Here is a 19,656-nt window from a genome sequence, read left to right as displayed (position 1 = left end):
CTCACGTAAAGTACTATCGGGATCTATATTTGACGACAGATAGTTACTATTACAACTATTCAGAATGATATACCCTGACGGAGGGCCGTGTGTTTTGTCGCCATATTTTTCATATATACTATATATCCTAACTAGAATAACTTAGTTCACCATAAACGCTTTCTAAATGTACATAATGACTATGATTTCTATTCTAGATCACCAGGTTATCGTTCGAATTTGTGCAGGCACAAACGTTAAATTCGTTAGAGGATGTCGAAAACATTACAGGGTAAGTCTTATTTTTCTATCTATTCCAGCAAAATAAATCGAAGATGGTTGATCCAAGTGAACATAATGGCCTTTCGTTAACTAAACATAAGCTAACTTTTTGTCTGGATTACGTTAAACTAGATCTGGAAATGTACACGTGCTTTCCTTTATATAGATTTATACAATTCACCCGCGATTCGATAGGTGCACAGGCCTGCAATCGGACAGTGGTATACGCGGTTAGATATTCGAATTTGGCCAATTCTCTGGCCTAAATTCGATCTTTCATAGAGCGGCATTTAGGTGTAGAAGGCACTTTGCGCAGACTGGAAGTATTAGACTACGCAGATTTATTGAAAGAGCCAGAGAAAGTATTTAGAGCAACATGTTCCCGCCTAAGAACGGCTCGAATGTAATGCAACCTTATAGACCTGGCAATAGTTGTAAGACATTGAAACACTGAGTAACAGTTTTGTATACAAAATCGTCGTAAGGTAAATTATTGCCAAATTATTATTGGAAGGAATGAGTGGCTTTACCGCTATCTTAGCGAAATCTTAGACGGAGCCTTGAAAATGAACTTCAACTTATTCTGACAAACGTCCTCTAGGGTGCCTGCGATAAATTAGGCAGCCCCGTAGGGCATCTGAAAGGTGGATCATTTATGCTTCAAAAGCCATACAAGCACGCGCAGCGGTGAAGACGATGCTTAAATAGAGTGGGGGCAAGTCTCCTGTCGCATATAAGCTTAGGGGCGTTTAGGATCTGGGACAGTTTTTGAGCTGGATAAATGTGTATCATTTTCAGTTAATTACTAGTTATTAAATAGCAGTAAAGAAAAGTCTAGGTGAAATATCTTTGTACTATATGTAGCTCTTACGAAACTGATATGCGAGGTTGAATCAGAATTAAGACCCGCTATCGATATAGGTCATCACCTCGAACCACAAGCGTTTATGGCTGGTCAGATAATAGAACCTTTCGTTTTTTCGTCCGTAACATTTAATTTCTATAGCCCCATCCTGGTATTAACTACATAAATTGAGATTCAGCTGTTAGCCTACGAGTACTGATATATATGACCTTGTATAATTATCCCGTAGTGAAACAAATTTTGCATAACTTTGAGTAGTAAGTTCGAGTTTTCAAACTCTACTTTAGAGTTTGTCGATCTTAAATGGTTACATATTGCCCCTGTGACTTTTGTCAAATGGCGTTCCTATCACGTACAACGCACCATATCGCCAATAGCTACAGACTTTTTAAGTGCTCTGAAGGTACGTCAGCCAATCGAACTGGGCCTGCGTACATTGGAATATGGCCGTTAATCCGCTGATAGACTCATACGCTGAAACAGGCACGCTCAATTCTACCGTCGCTTTTCCGCTATAGTGTCAGTGTTGGCAGCGAACATCCCAAAGCGCAAGTGTACCTCGTGATAATTGGAGAGATGATTGCACTGCGAGGCATCTTGTCGTAGAGTCGAGGGTTGGCATCACCTGCTATTGGCATGGGCACGAAATCGAGAAACGTGTTCTTTTCTGGTATCGAAGAGTCAGCTGGTTATTTTGCAAGCAATATACCTTTTAATTGTCTGACAGCACAAGAGGTTAAAAGTCAATCGTTAGGGTAAATTAGACGAACGGTTCGCTGAGATGCAAACATCGTTCTTCATACATAGACCTCAACTGAAAGACTTCAAACAACGTAGTTATGCATAAAGAGATTCGTATTCCCCCTGCAAACTTGATGGCGAAGCACCGCTTCTTCAGATTTCGTCCGAATGCTAACTATACATATATTAACTCAAACAAAGTTATTTACTACACAAAGTTATTTCCGCTCCGGGCTTTCAGTAGTATTTTGCAATAGTCGATTTGAGATCCTACTAGATATAGGAGCAAGCTTCGTCTTATTGGAAAGAACCTTCAGTATATAATATGGCCAATATACCATAGCCCTGTTCCTTGTTTCGCTATAGATGCATAACGTATTAGGTTTAGTAAGCCTATCCACATGCAACCCACACCACCCCCGTAATTGGACTAAACTTCATTGAAAGATTATCTCATTATTGAAGGTTGCATATAGCTCCATGGGAATAACAACGAGTAAATTAATAGAAAATATCTATTGCGACTGCCTATCTAGCTGAACGTCGTATGACGAATTATGTAGAAGTGAGCTCGGAGGGTACGAAATAAAGTATTTAGACCTAATTATTTCAGTAACGAATTGGACAGCGGGGTCTGTAAAGCGCCATGTGCCAGTCGTTACCTCTTGGAAAGCTAATGTTTTGGTCTCGACTCGATAGGTGCGGGTACCGCATCGACATGAGCGGCAAAACGCTTGTTTCTACCATATACAGAATGGGTTGTCTCGAAGAAGCCGCATTGACGAAGGCTTCTTCAACTTCCGCGCCGGAGTCGAAAATGTAGCTATTTTTTGGATAACTTCTTCTTTATTTTCGCATAGATTGCATACTAGTTAGCACTTCTGAGCTAAGAACGTATTCAAAAGCAGAAAAAAGCGTGAATTTATTGACAGACATTGGCCACCGGGTAAATTATGTCTTAACACCTTTGATTTTCTACAGAAAACAATGTTATGTCATAATATCATCGACTACTTACACTGTCTATGTTCAATCATAATGGTTCAATTGAAGATAGAGGACATGATATTTGGCTGAAAACGAACTTGAGGTTAAATCAAGTTTAGCGACAAAATCCTACTGCTGATATGTCAACAGAATGCTGCATCCGATCCCTACAGCATATTATGAGACGAAGGTAACGAACATCGTCTACTTTATTGGAAAAAAAAAGAGCACGCGAAGCATCAACGAACGATATCGCAGCCAAACATGTGGGTCTAGTAATTTTTAAAAAAACAAATCCTTATTTCAAATGGAATATGTTTTTCACTGCTACGGAAGTCAATCTAAGCATCTACGTTCCGTAGCTCTATGTTTTACGTTGCGATTTGTCAAATCATTTGTGATAGACAAAGCGGGAAAATTTAAACGAGTCCTACCTGCTCTTAGCCTATAGCATTTAATGGGTGACGCCTTTCTGAATAGTTTCGCTGATGACGTTGTCCTAACGGGGGGCGATAAATCGATTGCGGGCCCAGTTCTATTGAGCTTAAGGTTTAGGAAACACGAATGGAAATTAGTATTAATCTCCCAGTGAGTTTTTTTTGGTAACGAATACTAAAGGGTAAAAATAGCACGCGTTCGGGTGCAGAGCTGTTTTTATCGGCAATTGTAGTGTACGGTGATTCGTATAAACGACAATGTGGTAAAAGTTGGAATGACATGGAAGTTCGTAGGACAGTGGGTTGTATGTCAGTTGAATTGAGTTGTCCAAACTTATGGAAACATCGGACAAAATACTACCATTACAGTATAAATAAAATTACAATATAACACGCTTTAGCTTTAAATCTCTATCGCAGCCTTCATAACGATTAAAAAAACAACGAATTTATTCAACCTACACGGGTCGTGTTAGGCTTTACAGAGATTATTTTGTTGGGGTGAAGGCCTTGCAATGGAAACAGAGCAGACCATGTTCCGAACAGTATCCCTGAGCTTGAGTTGTATGGGATAATGATTATTAATCTGAAAGTTTAAAGCTAGACCTTATTTTTCGCCTGACCTAGGTTGCCAGGGCTTTTCCTCAAGAAAACATCGAATCTTTAGCGATAACAGCTGGCAGATACTTTCGCGTTCCGTAAGAAGGCCCTTTCCAGCGCGTAAAAATTGCTAACCGTAAGAGATATCATACGAAATTATCAGATACATGCTATGCTTCGTCAAATAACCCAGACGCATGGAGAAAGCTTAACATTGTTAACGTAACAGAAAATAAGCCAATTTACATGATGTGTATTCATAATAAAACATACAATTCACAATCGGCTAGGGAGGATTGGCTAACTAACAGACCCCAAATAAATCTCAGATAAAATTTATACGAACGAATGAATGAAGTACCAAACAACGCGTAGTTGACCAAAATGTACGTGGTGGACAGAACATTTTGTTTTAGCGTATAGTTTAATGGTGTCTTTTTAACGACTTCGTTATGGCGCCATCTGTCAAACATTAGAGATATCATAAAAGGGCTCGGTCGCCGCTGTATACGATTGAAAGTATGAAAACGACACGTCAGCATAAGGCCCATGAGAAAGGCGTGGCTAGCGGAAAAGGGGAACGCTCGGCAACAAAAGGACACATACAGCCGATGCCGTCGCTTATGCCGTAATTGGGGCTATCTAATGTAGCAATACTTATACATGTTTTATGGGGTAGTTAGTGGATCATTCACCACGAAGTCCGGACTGAAAACGGGCTTTTTATTGTTGCCTGTCTAAGTTGTTTTAAACGCTACCGTATTGTTGCGTATTGCAGTAACTTGTACTTGTGATACCTTTTCAGGGACATGGAACGCTTGCTTACTCATGGAAACGAATCCCGATGCATTGTTTTGCCTAAGGATGTTCGCTCAGTCAATAGACGTTATGTTTTACTTGCTGTTGTGGAGGCCTCTTCGGGAGAAGTGATCAGAGCTGGTGATATGCTTAAGTGAGTGCAAACAAGAGGCAATAATAACAATGATAAACATTTTGCGGCAGCAAGATTCATTCTCATACAATCTCAGATTGTTCCTCTTCCGAAAGAGACAGTGCTTAGAAGATTCATAGTCCTAAACACCTATCTGCCGGTAGTTTCTAAGCTAATGCGATCAGTCATCGCCAGATGACCAATTTCTTACTGGAAGCATTGTCTACTTCTCTGTTGTTTGCCGTGTGACCCTATATCGCTGTCTATGAAAACGTGGCCACTACCAGTACTAGAATTTTGCCAAGTTGAACACAAATAGTACAGAACCAATAATCAGAATAAAGCTTATTTTTTTTTTTTTTTTTTTTTTTAGCGTCTACAAACGCAGTAAATCGTGCATGTGTTTGAACTCTCGGTAAAACGCTAATCTGATCTGAAGTACTGGATAGCTTTTTTCCTTAATGTTATGAGTGGTGAAAACATTCACCGCTAGAGCTCAGTGGGTCGCTTGGAATATTGTATACGTCAACGGATCTGTCGGTAGGTGTCTGTACCAGCCAGTACCGTTGGCATCATCGCGAGCTTACGAACTCGAAGTTAATTTACTTTTCACTGCTACGCGCTGCTATTAAATTCGTCTGAAGTCGCTTAAAGTATCTCAGTCAAAATGCCATATATTATATAGTACATATGGGAATTGAGACCGTACGACGTGCGCTTCATTAAGAAGATAGTGCAAACTATTGCACATACATCAGAATAGCGTGCACTTCTTCGTGACACATCACAGATCTACGTTTATAGCTTTCCGCATTAATTTGTATCTAAATTGTTAATAGTTTTAAAAAGTCGTTCGACGTTATAGGACCTCTCGTTAAATATTAAACTTACAGGGGGTTACTATTGGAGGTCATAAACGGGGTCTATTTTGACGACAGTCAAGTGTTCTTCCTATAACCAGTTGACAACAGATCGGACCTGTATGTGGTCATCATGTGTCGCTAACAAGCTTTATGCTATTTCCTGTTCTTTAGTGCTTCCCAGAGTGACGAGACGCATATTGTTCGAACTGAAAGAACTTAACTAGGGCATTCATGAATAGCAAGACTGTAACGTGGGCTTTAAATTGAACAACTTGAAATTTCTATTGAACGGATTTTCAATGCCGATAACTTCAATACAATATATTGGGCTACCATTCTTCGATTTACATATGATCCTATGTGTTTAAATCGCAATTGATGTCAACGTGATCTCGCCCGTATATTGTAGTGTTTCTGTGAACGTTTCCATGACAGTTTAGTGAATAAAGAGCTTACCAGCTAACTTTAGGGTCAGATGGCGGTCTGAGTTCCAATCCGCGCGTAGACACAGATGAAGGCCAGCAGTCTGATGAAATCTTAAACAGTGGCGTGGGATGCAAAACTCAATGTCTGTGTAATCGGTAGCAATTAATACTATTAATAATAAAAATGCAATCTGTTCGAAGTTAAGCTTGTGTCACGATAACTTTTCTAAATACAGTTTGACGCCGCTTCTGAAAGAATCTACTTATTTATCTAATTCCTACAAGGCGACTACTGGTTTTAACCAAACGCTGTTTTCTTCCGATCTGGCCCTTTGCCGAGATTGAACAAAAGAAACATCTGAATTTTGTTGTTATCGTTCGGTGCAATCTTTTGTTGCAGTACATGTGGTCAGGAGGATTGGATGGAAGCGTCACAAGCGTTGCCGGATCTCTCTAGGCTTCGTATGCTGAATTCGAAGAACTTTCAACTTCAGATTTTGTGCGTGACGTTGGCCGCAGCCGTCGTCGTGTTCGCACTGTCGGCGGTGTTCCTTTGTACGAAGTGGAGGCTCGCGTAAGTCTGCTTCGATAATACCACGGTAGCTCGCACAGGTGCTAGAGTATTACTAATTAAAGGACCCATAAAACTATCCGGTAATATGCCTGCAATTTTCTCGGCCTATCCAAAAGAAATAGTTCGAGACTTTTTTAAAGCATACCTTTTCGAGTGTCCAACAACTTGATTCGAGTTATGATTAGGCTGCCGGAGCTACTTAGTTGGTCGGAAAATTAGTATGACTTTTCAACCGCATAACGTAAAACAGCAACGCATTGTACAGCAACGTACTCCCTTTTGTTGTTTACACATTGAAACTCTATACAGCCTTGTAACTGCGACCTAATCTCACCATCAATGGCTTATTCGAGGTTAGGGACCTCGACGGTAGGGTACATTAAGCCACCTCACACCTTTTTAGGGGATAGAATGCATAAAAAATAGAAAGACTTATGAATGTAAAGGCGAAATATAGAAACCATTGTCTCCGTAGCACAATGATGAGGTCACCGAACGAAAGACCCGTATGCTATCGATTGTCGTGTCACGTATTCAGCCTTTAAGGAATTTGAGATCTGCGATAGTATTTTTTAGACAATATCTCGTGGTAGTAAATATCTCTTCAGTTTACGGCCGAAGTATTATCGCCTGTTAAACGCCTTTAGTGTAGGACACGGACTGATTCACAACCCGCCTATGGCAATGACGTGCTTTGGGCTATTCTTCTATTTATCAGAGCTACGCAGATTGTCTCTCGCATTAAAGACCCGTCTTTTCATATGGTCTAAGCTCGGTTCATGAAGGACCAATTTTTTGCTTTTTATATTAATTCACAATATTTTCGTGAATATTTCATATTTGAACCATATTGAACCAGCAGTAGACGTCTGTGACAGTGAGAGATACGTGGTCAACTCAACCTATTGACCTTAATCACCCAATTTTTTTCCATAGCATAATTGTGCCAATAACAGGCCGTTATCGTTTTACTGGACGCTTCCTGAAGATAGATCTTATCTTCTTGCTTTCTATTCTATGCTATATATCTATATATATATATATATAGATCACTGAGCTTCCTATTCGCCTGTAATACTCAGTTTATAGTTATAGGCACCCAAAAACTTGATCTAAATATTTACCATTCGCTGTATGCGGGAGTGTGATTTAAACGTTTTTCAAATCTATAGACTCACTAAATAGCGCCAGACAAGCCAATATTAAAATTTGTGAATATCTTAGGCCTTACCTTTGAAGGTTTTCTGAATTGTTTTCTTTATGAATAGTGGGCCCGTAGTTCTTGCTTGATTTAGACCTTCAAAGTTCAAACCTTGAGCGATGCTAATGTTACGGCATGAGGCGTTCATAGAAATTAACGCAACTGACAGCCACGCTTTTCCTCTTCTCGTTCCTTATAGTTTAATGATCTATAGCTTGAGGCCTGCCGTAAGTAAAGGTACACGAGTAGCATTGGTATATTAATTGCGGTCTTACCCGTTTCGCTAGTGATGGGGTTTTAAGTCAAAAGGCCCCATATCAGTGTCGTTCGGTTGCGAATAAGAGAACCCACAGGGAACTACTTCTACAGGCAGCTAAACTTTGCAATTACCTAAACCTAATTCTAGCTATACCTATTTTGGGTCGTAGTAGACTTCTTGAGCCTCAAATATATTTCAGAAGAAAGGAAAAAGAAGGATTTTGCCAACTGCGTTGCAAACAACCGTCGACATTAGGTTGCTTCAATGATGGTCAGCTGTGCGTTTTTGTCACCTGGAAAAGTGTGGCAGCACTATACGACAGGCTTATGTATATTGCATAGACAAACTTAATACTGTATATTTACGAGATGATTATAAATTGGATGGGACTTGCGAAAAACATTTCCTTAACATTCATGGAAACTCGTGGCCCAATATGTTGTGTGTAAGTTGGAAAAGCTTAAGCACAATCACTGTTAATAGATTTGTGCTTTACTATGGCATAGATGGCTATTGCATCTATTGTTTTAACTCTGTATGCAGCAGGAACACCTTCGGCGCTGATTTTAAGTTATGCCCTCTACAGGTAGCAACTTAATGGAAGTGGGACGTATGGCACATTCAGCTGACTGATGCTAGTGAACGAAAATCTACGGTCGTTGGTGGCATCCGATCAAACGGAACGAAGAGATTCACTATGTACAACCGCCTGTACAGGAAGAAATCGGTGCTCTCTATCATAGAGAAGAAGAAAGTAGATGACTGAGCGAAGACCTCATTCTAATTCTACTCCGAGCTGACGTTACGATCAGTTGAGAGACTGAGCTTATTCATTATGTGTTGACCAGCACACGTCCAGCGCCATGCCTGCCAGTCATTTCATTGTACTCTCTTTAGCGAACAACAGTAACTCTTTAGATTTTTTGCTCGTCCCGAATAATACAACATATTTCCATTGCGTGTAGTTTTTTCGAGGATTTTATCATTTATGCGGATCCTCTAGTTGACGCTACGTGAGCCAGTTGACATTGTCCTAAACTATCGGCAAATAACTGAAACTAAATAAAAAAAAAAAAAAAAAACAAGCCAAGCCAGCGTTTATAGTCAATAGATGTTTCATGTAGAGATCCTTGCTTGTGTTCGATCCTCATAGACCAGTTCAGCGGAACTGCATCTAGAATAATTCTTAGTGGTTCTCATAGTATCTACGCTTATTAATATGCCTATGCTCATGCTGTTTCATGCATCCCGATACCGATGGATTGTTAGAGTGCCATTCACGTCTTCTGAGTTATCAAAAAGAAAATTAACTACCTGGTGAAGACAACGTCTGTGCTCGATATGTTTATAAGTAGAAGCTTCATTAGGTCGTATGTGATACGTATGCTATGCCAGAGTCATTTTTGTACAACAACAAAGGTGGCATTTCCACTATGTAAAAAAGGGCTACCCTATTCTTAACCTTGCTGTTCCAGTATCTTCAGTCGAATCGAATGTTGCGTTCTTACAACAACGTTCGATGGAAACCGTTGAATCGGAACTTTTTGCACGCATTCTATTTGTAAACCTCGCAAAAATCACTTCATCTAGGACAATTTGCTTTGATCTTTTTATGCTCTTTGGCTAATTATGCCAAGTTTTCTATCTGCATTAGCCTTGCGAAGTGGGCTGTCGGTCCTTCCTAGTCCTTCCCGGATACCCTGAAGTTAGCCTTTTTCCTTTTTAGTCCAAAATGCACCACAATTGATGTGCCCTTTTTGATCCATCACAGACAAGGTCCCCTCTCCCTGTTCTGCTCAGCGTTAAATTGGGACAAGAAACGCGCTTTTTTTATTCAATAAATAGAGGCGTACCGACAGCAATGACTCCTTACGGGGGACGTACATAGTAGCGTATACAAGTTTTACTTGAACGAACTCCTCGAGCTCCGGTTGTCCCTGTTTTGGCTAAATGAATGCTTAAATGTACGTTAATTCATCGGAGTTCTGATCTCTGGCACTCGACCTTGGTCTGTCGAAGATGTGGCTGAGGGGAACAGGTCGATAGAGAAATTACGTGGGTGTTATGCCCAATCGCAAATTTGATTCGCTTTTTTATTTTCAAACGTACACGTACACGATGCCGCGGATACGTATACGTTCCGGTAGTAAACAACAAACGAGGGAGATTTGCAGTGAAGTCAGTTTTCAGCAGCCACCTCCCGTAGTCATATCATCAATTCTACCCTTGATGCTTATTTCTTTTGTGTGATGCTACCATAGAAAGCGGCAGCGTGACCTTTTGTATGTGTGTAACTGGTATTTCTTTTAAGCCTTCATAATGTAGCTAAAATGTGTGGCCAACTAGATCTTAGCCATTTCCCATAAGCTTTTCCCCTTAACGATCTATAGGGTGGATAAATGGTCGTTGTTTCTACTCATTCGTTAACACGTTGATCGTAGATTTCTATTATAATAATGTTTCCCATAAATTTGGCTGAACTGCGTGACAAGCAGTGAGGTAGCTTAATAGTGGAGCTGCGGACGTGACCCCATGGCCTGCCCGGCCCATGATTCTCAGGACACATATATATGAGATACGACTCTAATTTTTTTCTTTGTTTTCATAAGAAGAACATTGTTTATCCACGCAAAATCGTGTAGTTTATATGTGACTTTATATATACTAACATAAGTGAAGCTAAACTACTGCCTTCATAGTCTGAGCTCGCATGAAACATTTTTCATAGCAAAAATAATCTACTCGTAAGAAAAAATAGAGGTAAAAATACGACAATAAGGCTATCGGTAAATGTAGCTAACTGTGAATTTATCTTGGTTACGATATTTATTATTATTACGCTATGGATTTCAGAGTGCGCAGATTCCGTAGAGATGCCTCGGACGGATTCACCATAAAGACTTTCCACACTCAGTATGTATCCGTGGAAATACCATTATTATTAGTATCGTCGCTGGCCAATGTTGTATTTACCTATGTCTCCACCTAGATAATTACTTCTTATGATATAATTAGATAGACTTACCTACAAGGTAGGCCAGTATGGTTGCAATACCTCAACGTATATTCTAGGCGTACTAATGTACGGTGCGTTCTCATACGGAAAAGCACGGATTTTGTAGACACTAAAAATATGCCTGTATATGTACACAGGATTTTTATCCTTGCCGTTTAATAAGCATAAGGGTTCTATATATCTGTTGGGTATTCACTCAACATCTAAGGGCTGTTTGTTTCGTTGGTAAGCGACATAAGTATCGTTTGGTGGCACACGTTTTAATTGCGATATTCCCGTTTTTGTAGCAGATTTCATAGGCCAATTGCCCTCTGACCATGGTGGGCTGTTCCGTATATGTCAAGGGCTTTGTTAGTAGGGTCTTTGAACTATTTAAGCCATTGCCATAAATTGCCATATGATTTTTGTAAAATAAATGTCTGTAGTTTGTCGTTTTTTAAAACTTACGTGATGTTACAAATTTCTTCGCGTTCTTTTTGGGTCGGTGCGTGGTACGGCCATCGTCAACTAAACTTAGCCATACGTTCGAAATATTTCTAGATTAAAGTAGCCAAAAATAACATACGCTTTTAGTATCGTTTTCTGTCGACCGTCAGCATGGGGAGTTCTCTTGCTTTTCCCTCTTTTAAATTTAAAGAGGTTTTTGACCCGTTTCCAGGGAACACCACTACAGGCCGGACGATGACGACCACTACGGCTTTCCCACAATACCAAGAGACAGGTAATGCCGCTGAACACGTATTTTAGCTGCATGAGACTGAAGGGCTCAAGTGGCTCAATAAGACGTAATTAGACTATAACAGTCCACACCGGAAACATGAGAAAGAAACGCCGTTCTTTTTCGTCTACACAGGCTACAGGGTTTGCTAGCATGTCATGCCGTCATCAAGAAAGATTCAACTTTTTCAGGCTAGATTTGATACGGGAATACGAAGTTTTAGGGTCTTTTGTAACGCAAATCGGCCCGCGACTAATTTGCATAGGCTTGGCGGATATACATATATGCTTATTTCGATTGAAATTTTCACGAAAGGCGGAACGAGCTCGCCGTTATGGTTGTTTCAATGGGGCTTGGGTGGTGTAGGATACGCATGAACTAGCCCTAGCCTGCCAGTCGGGGTTAATTTTTCCTACTGTGCCATATTTATTTTATAATAACATATGTTCCCGTTGGTTTTGATACCTCATTTATTGATGCAATCCATTTAGTACCTTCTATAGACAACCTAATGAAGTCGGTGGGCGACCCGGTGGCCGCTGCGGTGTGACGGAAGAACATGGTTCAATGGGACGAAGTTCATTCGTGAACGGAGGTTTTCACGAAGAATCTGCGGAAGGCCTACCGCCGCCTCCACCGGAGTTACGGGCATGCCTGATCGACGACGCTCACTTTACCGATGTGCCTCTACATAACGTAAGTTTAATCTTTCGAACGATATTTCAATCTGAAAGACAAGCCATTGTATGCTCAAAGCATCGATAACGTCGCACGCTGCGGCAATGAGTTCACTATCGTATGATTCGCGCTTAATTTCCAAGACCTTCGAAGTCTCTTGATTCTGAATCACCTTAACCAAATACATTGAGCTGGATGTTTATGTAGAATTTCAAGTTTAATTTTACGGCGCTGAAGTTAGCGGACGCATACAAATATTAACTAAAAATTCGTAAAGTGCAATACTATAATACTGCCTTGCAGATTGATACGGAGTAGACTGGACGACGCAAAGCGGGATGCACTCTGATTTTAAGAGACAAATCTTGCTTCTAGTGCGATTATGTCGTCTACCCTTTCTGCTTGACATTTGTTTTCCTTAAATACAACAGCTTTTTCGTTTCATCTTAAGTCACGGACAGCTTCCTCCAACTCTTTGCACTCTTTTGTTATAACAGAGTGATTATCTCACGTGAGTATTTTTCTTGGATGGCCAACACATATTCAGTGTTAACCGTCTCTGCAAAATGTTGAGATGAGATCGTATCGCTTGAAAAAAATGCTAGACAAATGGTTGAAATTGCTTGCATTGGTTGAAATTCAACGTTCGAATACTGCTCAGGAGTCCACTGCGACTAGCTAGCTCCCACTACCAAACAAAAGAGAATAGATCAAATGACTTTCGGGTCCACCGACGTTCGCTGGTGTGTATGACCGACTGTGCATATTTGTAAAAAAAAATAAAAAAAGTCACACAAGAACGACGAGTACGTTTCACATTAATGCATCGATTCAGAACTTTCTGTGGAAGCAAACTATCTTGAACAGCTACGTAAATTTTAGCACTCGGAAAGCCTACGCGGGCACTCTCTGTTTCAGTTTTCCTTCATACATAGAATCGCATCCAGATTGTTCATATTTTCATTGTAATTCATCGAAAATTTTCTCCGAGGGCTTTAAGTTAGCAAGTGAGGACGCAATAGCTAAAAGCCCCAACTGAACGGGCTGAAGCAGCCTTGCTGTTTGGTGCACGTAAACCGTCTTCGTGCGCTTCCTATCGTCCGCACCATGCCCTCGATCCCAAGAACGTCACAACTTGCGGCCCTTTTAGACAGCACTTTAGAAGCTGTGATATGTATAAGCTCGGCCTTGTGTACTATTTCATCTGCTTTTTACCATTAGATCATAGCTACATGCATTTTTTGCACCTTGCGTAGGTTTGTGAAGCGGAATAGTATATCGACAACGATGTCGCGACGGTCGATGATAAAATCATTATTAACTTTTGCCCTGGCTTGTTGTTACGTATGCTAACTTTTACGGCGTTTTAGGCTGTCGTCTGAACGATGAGATCGATTAGACAGAAAGTTAATTGAAAATATGTTTATCCAGGGACACATGCTGTTACCATGTCGAGAAAATGTTCTTGAACAGCATATGACTATATAGGATCATATGTAATATGTAGAGACTTGAATAGAAAGAAAACGTAGAAGAGGCCGTTGAATGATAGCGGCGGCGCAACAAAGCAAACATAAAGACAAAGATACTTGTTTATAGTTTCCATAAAACGTGACGCTGACGGTGGATGAAGCGTTCTAGTTTGACATTAAGCACTGTCACCTTGAGTCATTTTGGCTCAGTTCCCTGATATACTGGCAATCCTGTAGGGTATCAGGATATTTTTAGAAAACTTTGCGTTACAATTTTCCAGTGCTGTTTTTGAGCGAGTACCATGGTTGATTTGGTACCAAAAAAGAGCGTGGAGATATTCCGCTTTATTCTACTTGACGGTCGCTCCTAGATGAAGCTTCATTGCACCAAGAATGTTTGAGATAACTGCATACAATAGGATTTGAAGAAATAATATTATATATACTTATTACTTACTTACACGATGTGACATGACATCGAGGGCCTCTGAATGAAGTTCCATAAACTTAGTTACTTAGTTAGGTCAAACATAGTTACTGCCTATTCTATCTACTCTGCCCGTTTCAATTTCCTTCACCGTCGTACTTTAGACATGTCTGTATACAGCCGAATGTACCAACAGTAATTGACGCAATTCAAGTAAGGCGATATTAAGCTATGTATGTCTAATAATGCCAGAAACCCAACTGGTCAATTTGGTGACGTTGATCTTTGTTAACTTTTCCATATTGAGCAGCATACCTCGGCCATAAATGCAATGAGTACAACTATCTTACTCAATAGACGGAATATCTATACGTTTGACCGTTTCGAACAGCATCTGCAAATAGTATCACTCAGACTGTTGTTCCACGACTTGCAATTTCTTGTCTAATGATCGCATTGCCCACTGAACAATATATCTATGATGCCCCATCTCGAACCGATGCTTATAATGAATGAAGTGCGTCACGTTGAAGAAAGCTAGAGCACGTAACGAAGGTTATGAAGCTTAAAAGACGAAAAAAGACGACCTAGGCACTGATTGAAAGCAGGGTCTTTTCGAACACTGCGTTAAATGAACGTTTCCTCCTGAACACGAAGTTGTGCCAAAACGTGTGCAGGATGCCGAACAGGAAATAGTGCAGGTTCGTGAAGACCGCCGCTGCTGACAAATGTTGGCTAAGGCCTCACGGTTCTAGCGTGCTAAAGAGCTAGGTGGATTCGTCTACGACCACATATGACGTCGGTGCGATCGGGTGCGAAAAATGTATTATTAATGTTTGTTTATTCTAAAATTACATGTATAGTATTTTTGTTGATATTACATAAACGTGTACTCAATCTCTTCCTCTTTAACAAACAACGTCCTTGACTGTATCTCACATATCTCTGGAGAAGCGAAAAAAAAAAAAACACTTCTATTGCTGCTATCGGCCATTATCATAACAGTAGAAAATCATTAAAGTAAATGCCAGAAGGGCACAAATAATACACGAACGACTACTCCCGAAATGAAAGCGACCTGCAATCTTGTATCGATCTTGTATAAACGATTTGACCATCGCAGTCGCTTCCGTTCAGGTAGTAAACGATTGACTGACACCTCTTTAAGCTGCAAATGTCCTACCGATTAGTTCTACCGTGAGCGTATATCGATCGGGACAATTTGACACTGATAAATACTTAAAAAAATAAATAGAAATAAATAGACCCAACCAAATCACTTTGCCTGCTCATTCTATGTGGGCCTAAGGGGCGTCGAGAATTCTCAACGCCTTTTTCTTTATTTATGTACACATGCTCTTCACGCAAATAATTATGACTGGGCCTATCTAAATTTCCTGCGTGGTACTACTGCGATGTCGAACACGTGACTCATGGACGCCAAAAGCACTCAAAAAATCAGATGAATGCATGCATGTTTGAATTACAGAATCATTATTACTATTATACCATTAGGGATAGCTAGGACTAGTCTGATATCATCTTCTATAATCTCTGTAACACCTATGAACATTACAAAAACGTCTCAGCACTCCATTTTCATAAAATCTGTGTCTAATGTAATGTTGGTTATCGTTTCATTTTAGTTGGCTTCCGACTCCCTAGATCGGACAGCTGGCGCACGCAGGGGCGTCCGCACCTCACCGCCGGTACCTCCAGTGAGGACGATCTCCTCGGGTTATAATACTACCTCTGGACAAAGCAGTCCGGCATCACCATCCATGAGCCCGCTGTCACCTGTGTCGCCAGAGTACGACCGACCGCATGAGGTTTGTGTGTAGTCTCATTTATGTGCGTTTTCAGTCGTATACGTTTTTATGGTGCGCAATGTGCGGTGCGCAAAAGCTTCATTCGTTAATGCACTTTTGTAGTCTTTACGGTTATCTTAAGTTTTTGCCACTGCAGTGTATTATTTCCCCTAAATATAAGAAACCATACACTTCGTTCTACGTAGGTCAGATCTTTCTTTCCACCCATGTAAACTAGACAAAAACCTAATCCGCAAAATTCTACAATTCCTAGCCGATATATATATATATGCGTGTAAAGGCACTCTTTGTTGAGACGTATACATCTTATGCCATCTTTCTTTTCTCATTACTTTTATCTTTAAACGAACTCGCAGTATTCAATGTAATTGTGGATGTCTTTAATCGTTTTTCGCTCTCTGTGTAGACTCTTATACTATTTATACTATATATATTTATACTATGTATATTTATACTAATTACTGATCTGTCAGTTGTGTTCCTGCGTTGTCATTCATTTCTTATGCTGGTTTTGCTTTTCTCGTCGTTTTAAAGGTTCTCAATATGATGCCGCCGATTCCCAAGGAGGATTACTCTGATTCCGACGATGATGACTCCGGGGCAGTGACAGTTACGGGTGCTGAGGGCCGACGGAGTATCACGCAAAGGCCTTATGCGGGACAGCAGGAAAAGGATCAGCGCGATGGCCGTTTTACCGTACGCACTGTACTCTAAACGTAACTTGTATTTGAGTCACTTGTCAAGTGCACTCCACGAAACTATTCTTGGTCCTCACGGAGAAAAGAGGATCGGCCGAAAAGCTCTAGCAGGAACGCGTAACTCGTCGTGAAGTAGCGGAAAGCTGAGCGAAATATACAATTCCATACAAGAAGCATACGTAGCCATGTTACTACTGCATAATACTATATCACTCATGATAGCCGTATTGAACGAAAAAAAAGATAATAGGCTAAAAAAAAAAAAGAAAAACGCTTAAAACAGAACTCCAATTACAATCACTATATGAAAATACGTGTATGCTGAAAATCGAATGATTTTTAGAAGTACCTCAACAAAACAAACATCGGAGATATCGCAGAAGCAAACAAGAATCACGTGTCGGTAAAGATATTAAGCAGCTTTTAAATTAGCTTATGAATATTCTGAGGTTAGGTAGTCTGTACCTTGGCTTCAAATCCAGATTCAGGCCCAAATTTCGAGCTACCACATCGTACTCAGGTAGAATGCTATTCTGACGATAACGCATGTCGGAATAGATTTTGCACTTTCTGCTTGACAAATGACTTTAATCAGCTTTTAGGCATTATTTATAATTATGATACTAATGCCTAGTGTTATTACAAGGAGAAAGGTTGGTCACAAGCTTTAATTCAGTTAGTGTTGCCAGTTGTTCCGTGTCAAACGAGTTCTATGACTTTAACCTATTTGACTGCTACGACAAAAAAGAACCAGGTTAGCCAAGAACCTCTTCGAGGATAATTTTTACCCTGTAACACGAATGGCTGATACGTACGATTTCAGCGTTATACTACAACAGCCAGCGATTCGGAATAACCACGAAAGCCGTACGACTTTCGAATTATTTTGAACTTCCTTATGGCGGGCCTTTTCTCTGGGAAAACTTTTTTGAAACTTGCGAATGCAACATTTAAGGTCACGAAAAGTGAACACTTCGTTTTGAGACAGCTTTCATAAACAGCGATAATGTCCAATTAGGCCGGCGCGGAATTATTTACAAAACTTCGTGCCTCAACCGTGTTTGAAAACATGCGGTTAGAATCACATCGGGTCCAGGCGCAGCCATGTATTATATTATAGGTGAAGAGTGTTCGAAATACAAACTTCATCTGAGCTGCCCGTTTAATCTCGGAGTCTAAATCGGGCTGTTGCCCCGCATCGTTCTGCATGGTGCGGGAGTAGTTTTTGCACGATTTTTATCTTTCCCCTTTAATCGTTGTGAGGCGCATTTGATGCACCTATGGCCATCTCAAATCACATGTGGGTTATGTTCCATGTTGTCAATCAACACGAGTCAGCAGACGTGACACATGCCATCGATGATGATCGGAGAAGACTGAGGACGATTGCAATGGTAGTAGCTATATATTAGTTGTGTTAATAAGGTCGTATATGACGTTACTGTTCGTTTTGTTGTTGTTATTATTATTATTACTGTTATTATTATTACAGGATATAATAACCGTTGGCGTGTCGTATTAGCGTCATGGTACTTAGTATACTTTTAGGCTGGTGTACGTCACGGCTGATTTAGTAATACTTCACACCGTCTATTGCAAGAGTGGCAGAACACATAAATACGAAAATCAGTTGAACGAACGCATCGCAGTGCAGAAGACATACGGAGAAATGGGAAAACCTAATGTAGCGGCATAGTTTTTTCAGTAACAAAATAGGTAACTAAGCAAAACAAGTAAACGCGTCACGGATGCAGTCATGGTTTGATTTTTAAAGCATCACTAATTACGTGTAGCTTTTTTTTTTTGAAAATCTTATTCTTATTTACATATTCAGTTAATTGGGATTTTGGGTAGTTTCCTAGCTGAGACATTCGCTTGACCCAACATAGATTTATTAGGGTAACATTGTTAAGAAGCAAATTAGTAACACTGTTACTGTTAATTATTCGTATACAATCAATAAACCAATCTTATAAGTCTGCGTTCACAGGATTGATTACAAACGTCATAATAACAAGGGTGCTAGAGATAAATATAAACTGCACGGTGATAATTAGTATTATTATGATATTCATAACAATTCTAATGATAAATATTATTATAATAAATAAAAGCTCATCGTTGTAATTTGTCAGGTGAAAACACCAATCATATCGTTGTTTTCGATCATGACAGGGTCTCTCTCTTTTTGGCGGGGGGATTGGCGGGATTCGTCGTCTAACAAAGTCAAACATGCCCTATTAAAAGTTATGGGTTATAGCTAGTTCGTGCTTCGCATCGTCTATTAGTAGCGTAACTTCCCGTAGCCGTAACTTCTCGTGAGCAACCGGCGATTTTACCTGGCGGGCTAAAGAGCCGAAGCAAGCTGGTACGGCTTTTCTTGTAGATATCAGTTCAAGCATATATACACCAATATTATGTGAAGCACTCAAAGCTGATTTCCAACGATAGTGTTTGCTTTGCCTAAAGAGTTTACACATTGGAATTCATATGATCGAAGCCGGCGCTACTGAAGCTTTAAGACAAATACGTATATATGCGGTACGTACAATGTATAGTTGGCGGCCTGAAGTTTCGCTGGCAAGCCCCAGAATTCGTGTGGACAAACAATTCTCGCTCGATGTAACCTGCTTGAACGATAGGAATGTCCTATATTGTTCTTCCTGTGTATATA

The 19,656-nt window shown here is 40.2% G+C and overlaps 1 protein-coding gene across 13 annotated transcripts in view; it reads left to right on the top strand.

Moving 5' to 3' along the window:
- LOC111254208 (uncharacterized) overlaps positions 1 to 19,133 on the top strand; it is a 56,748-nt gene extending 37,615 nt beyond the window's left edge. For 10 of the 13 annotated variants that reach the window (XM_022815431.2, XM_022814938.2, XM_086981095.1 and 7 more), the window contains 8 exons: positions 198 to 271; positions 4,697 to 4,843; positions 6,511 to 6,684; positions 10,998 to 11,057; positions 11,819 to 11,881; positions 12,370 to 12,574; positions 16,102 to 16,284; positions 16,819 to 19,133. In XM_022815431.2, the coding sequence (XP_022671166.1) occupies positions 198 to 271; positions 4,697 to 4,843; positions 6,511 to 6,684; positions 10,998 to 11,057; positions 11,819 to 11,881; positions 12,370 to 12,574; positions 16,102 to 16,284; positions 16,819 to 16,998 (1,086 nt within the window). In that variant the 3' untranslated portion in view covers positions 16,999 to 19,133. The remainder of the gene's footprint in view (positions 1 to 197; positions 272 to 4,696; positions 4,844 to 6,510; positions 6,685 to 10,997; positions 11,058 to 11,818; positions 11,882 to 12,369; positions 12,575 to 16,101; positions 16,285 to 16,818) is intronic. The other 3 variants (XM_086981187.1, XM_086981221.1, XM_086981256.1) reach the window with 3 other exon arrangements.
- The last annotated feature ends 523 nt before the right edge of the window (positions 19,134 to 19,656 follow it).

This window comes from Varroa destructor, unplaced genomic scaffold, assembly GCF_002443255.2.
Source record: "Varroa destructor unplaced genomic scaffold, Vdes_3.0 BEIS01000001.1, whole genome shotgun sequence".
Taxonomy (NCBI): domain Eukaryota; kingdom Metazoa; phylum Arthropoda; class Arachnida; order Mesostigmata; family Varroidae; genus Varroa; species Varroa destructor.
Note: the sequence above shows the minus strand (reverse complement) of the source record. Positions and strands in the feature narration are given on the sequence as shown.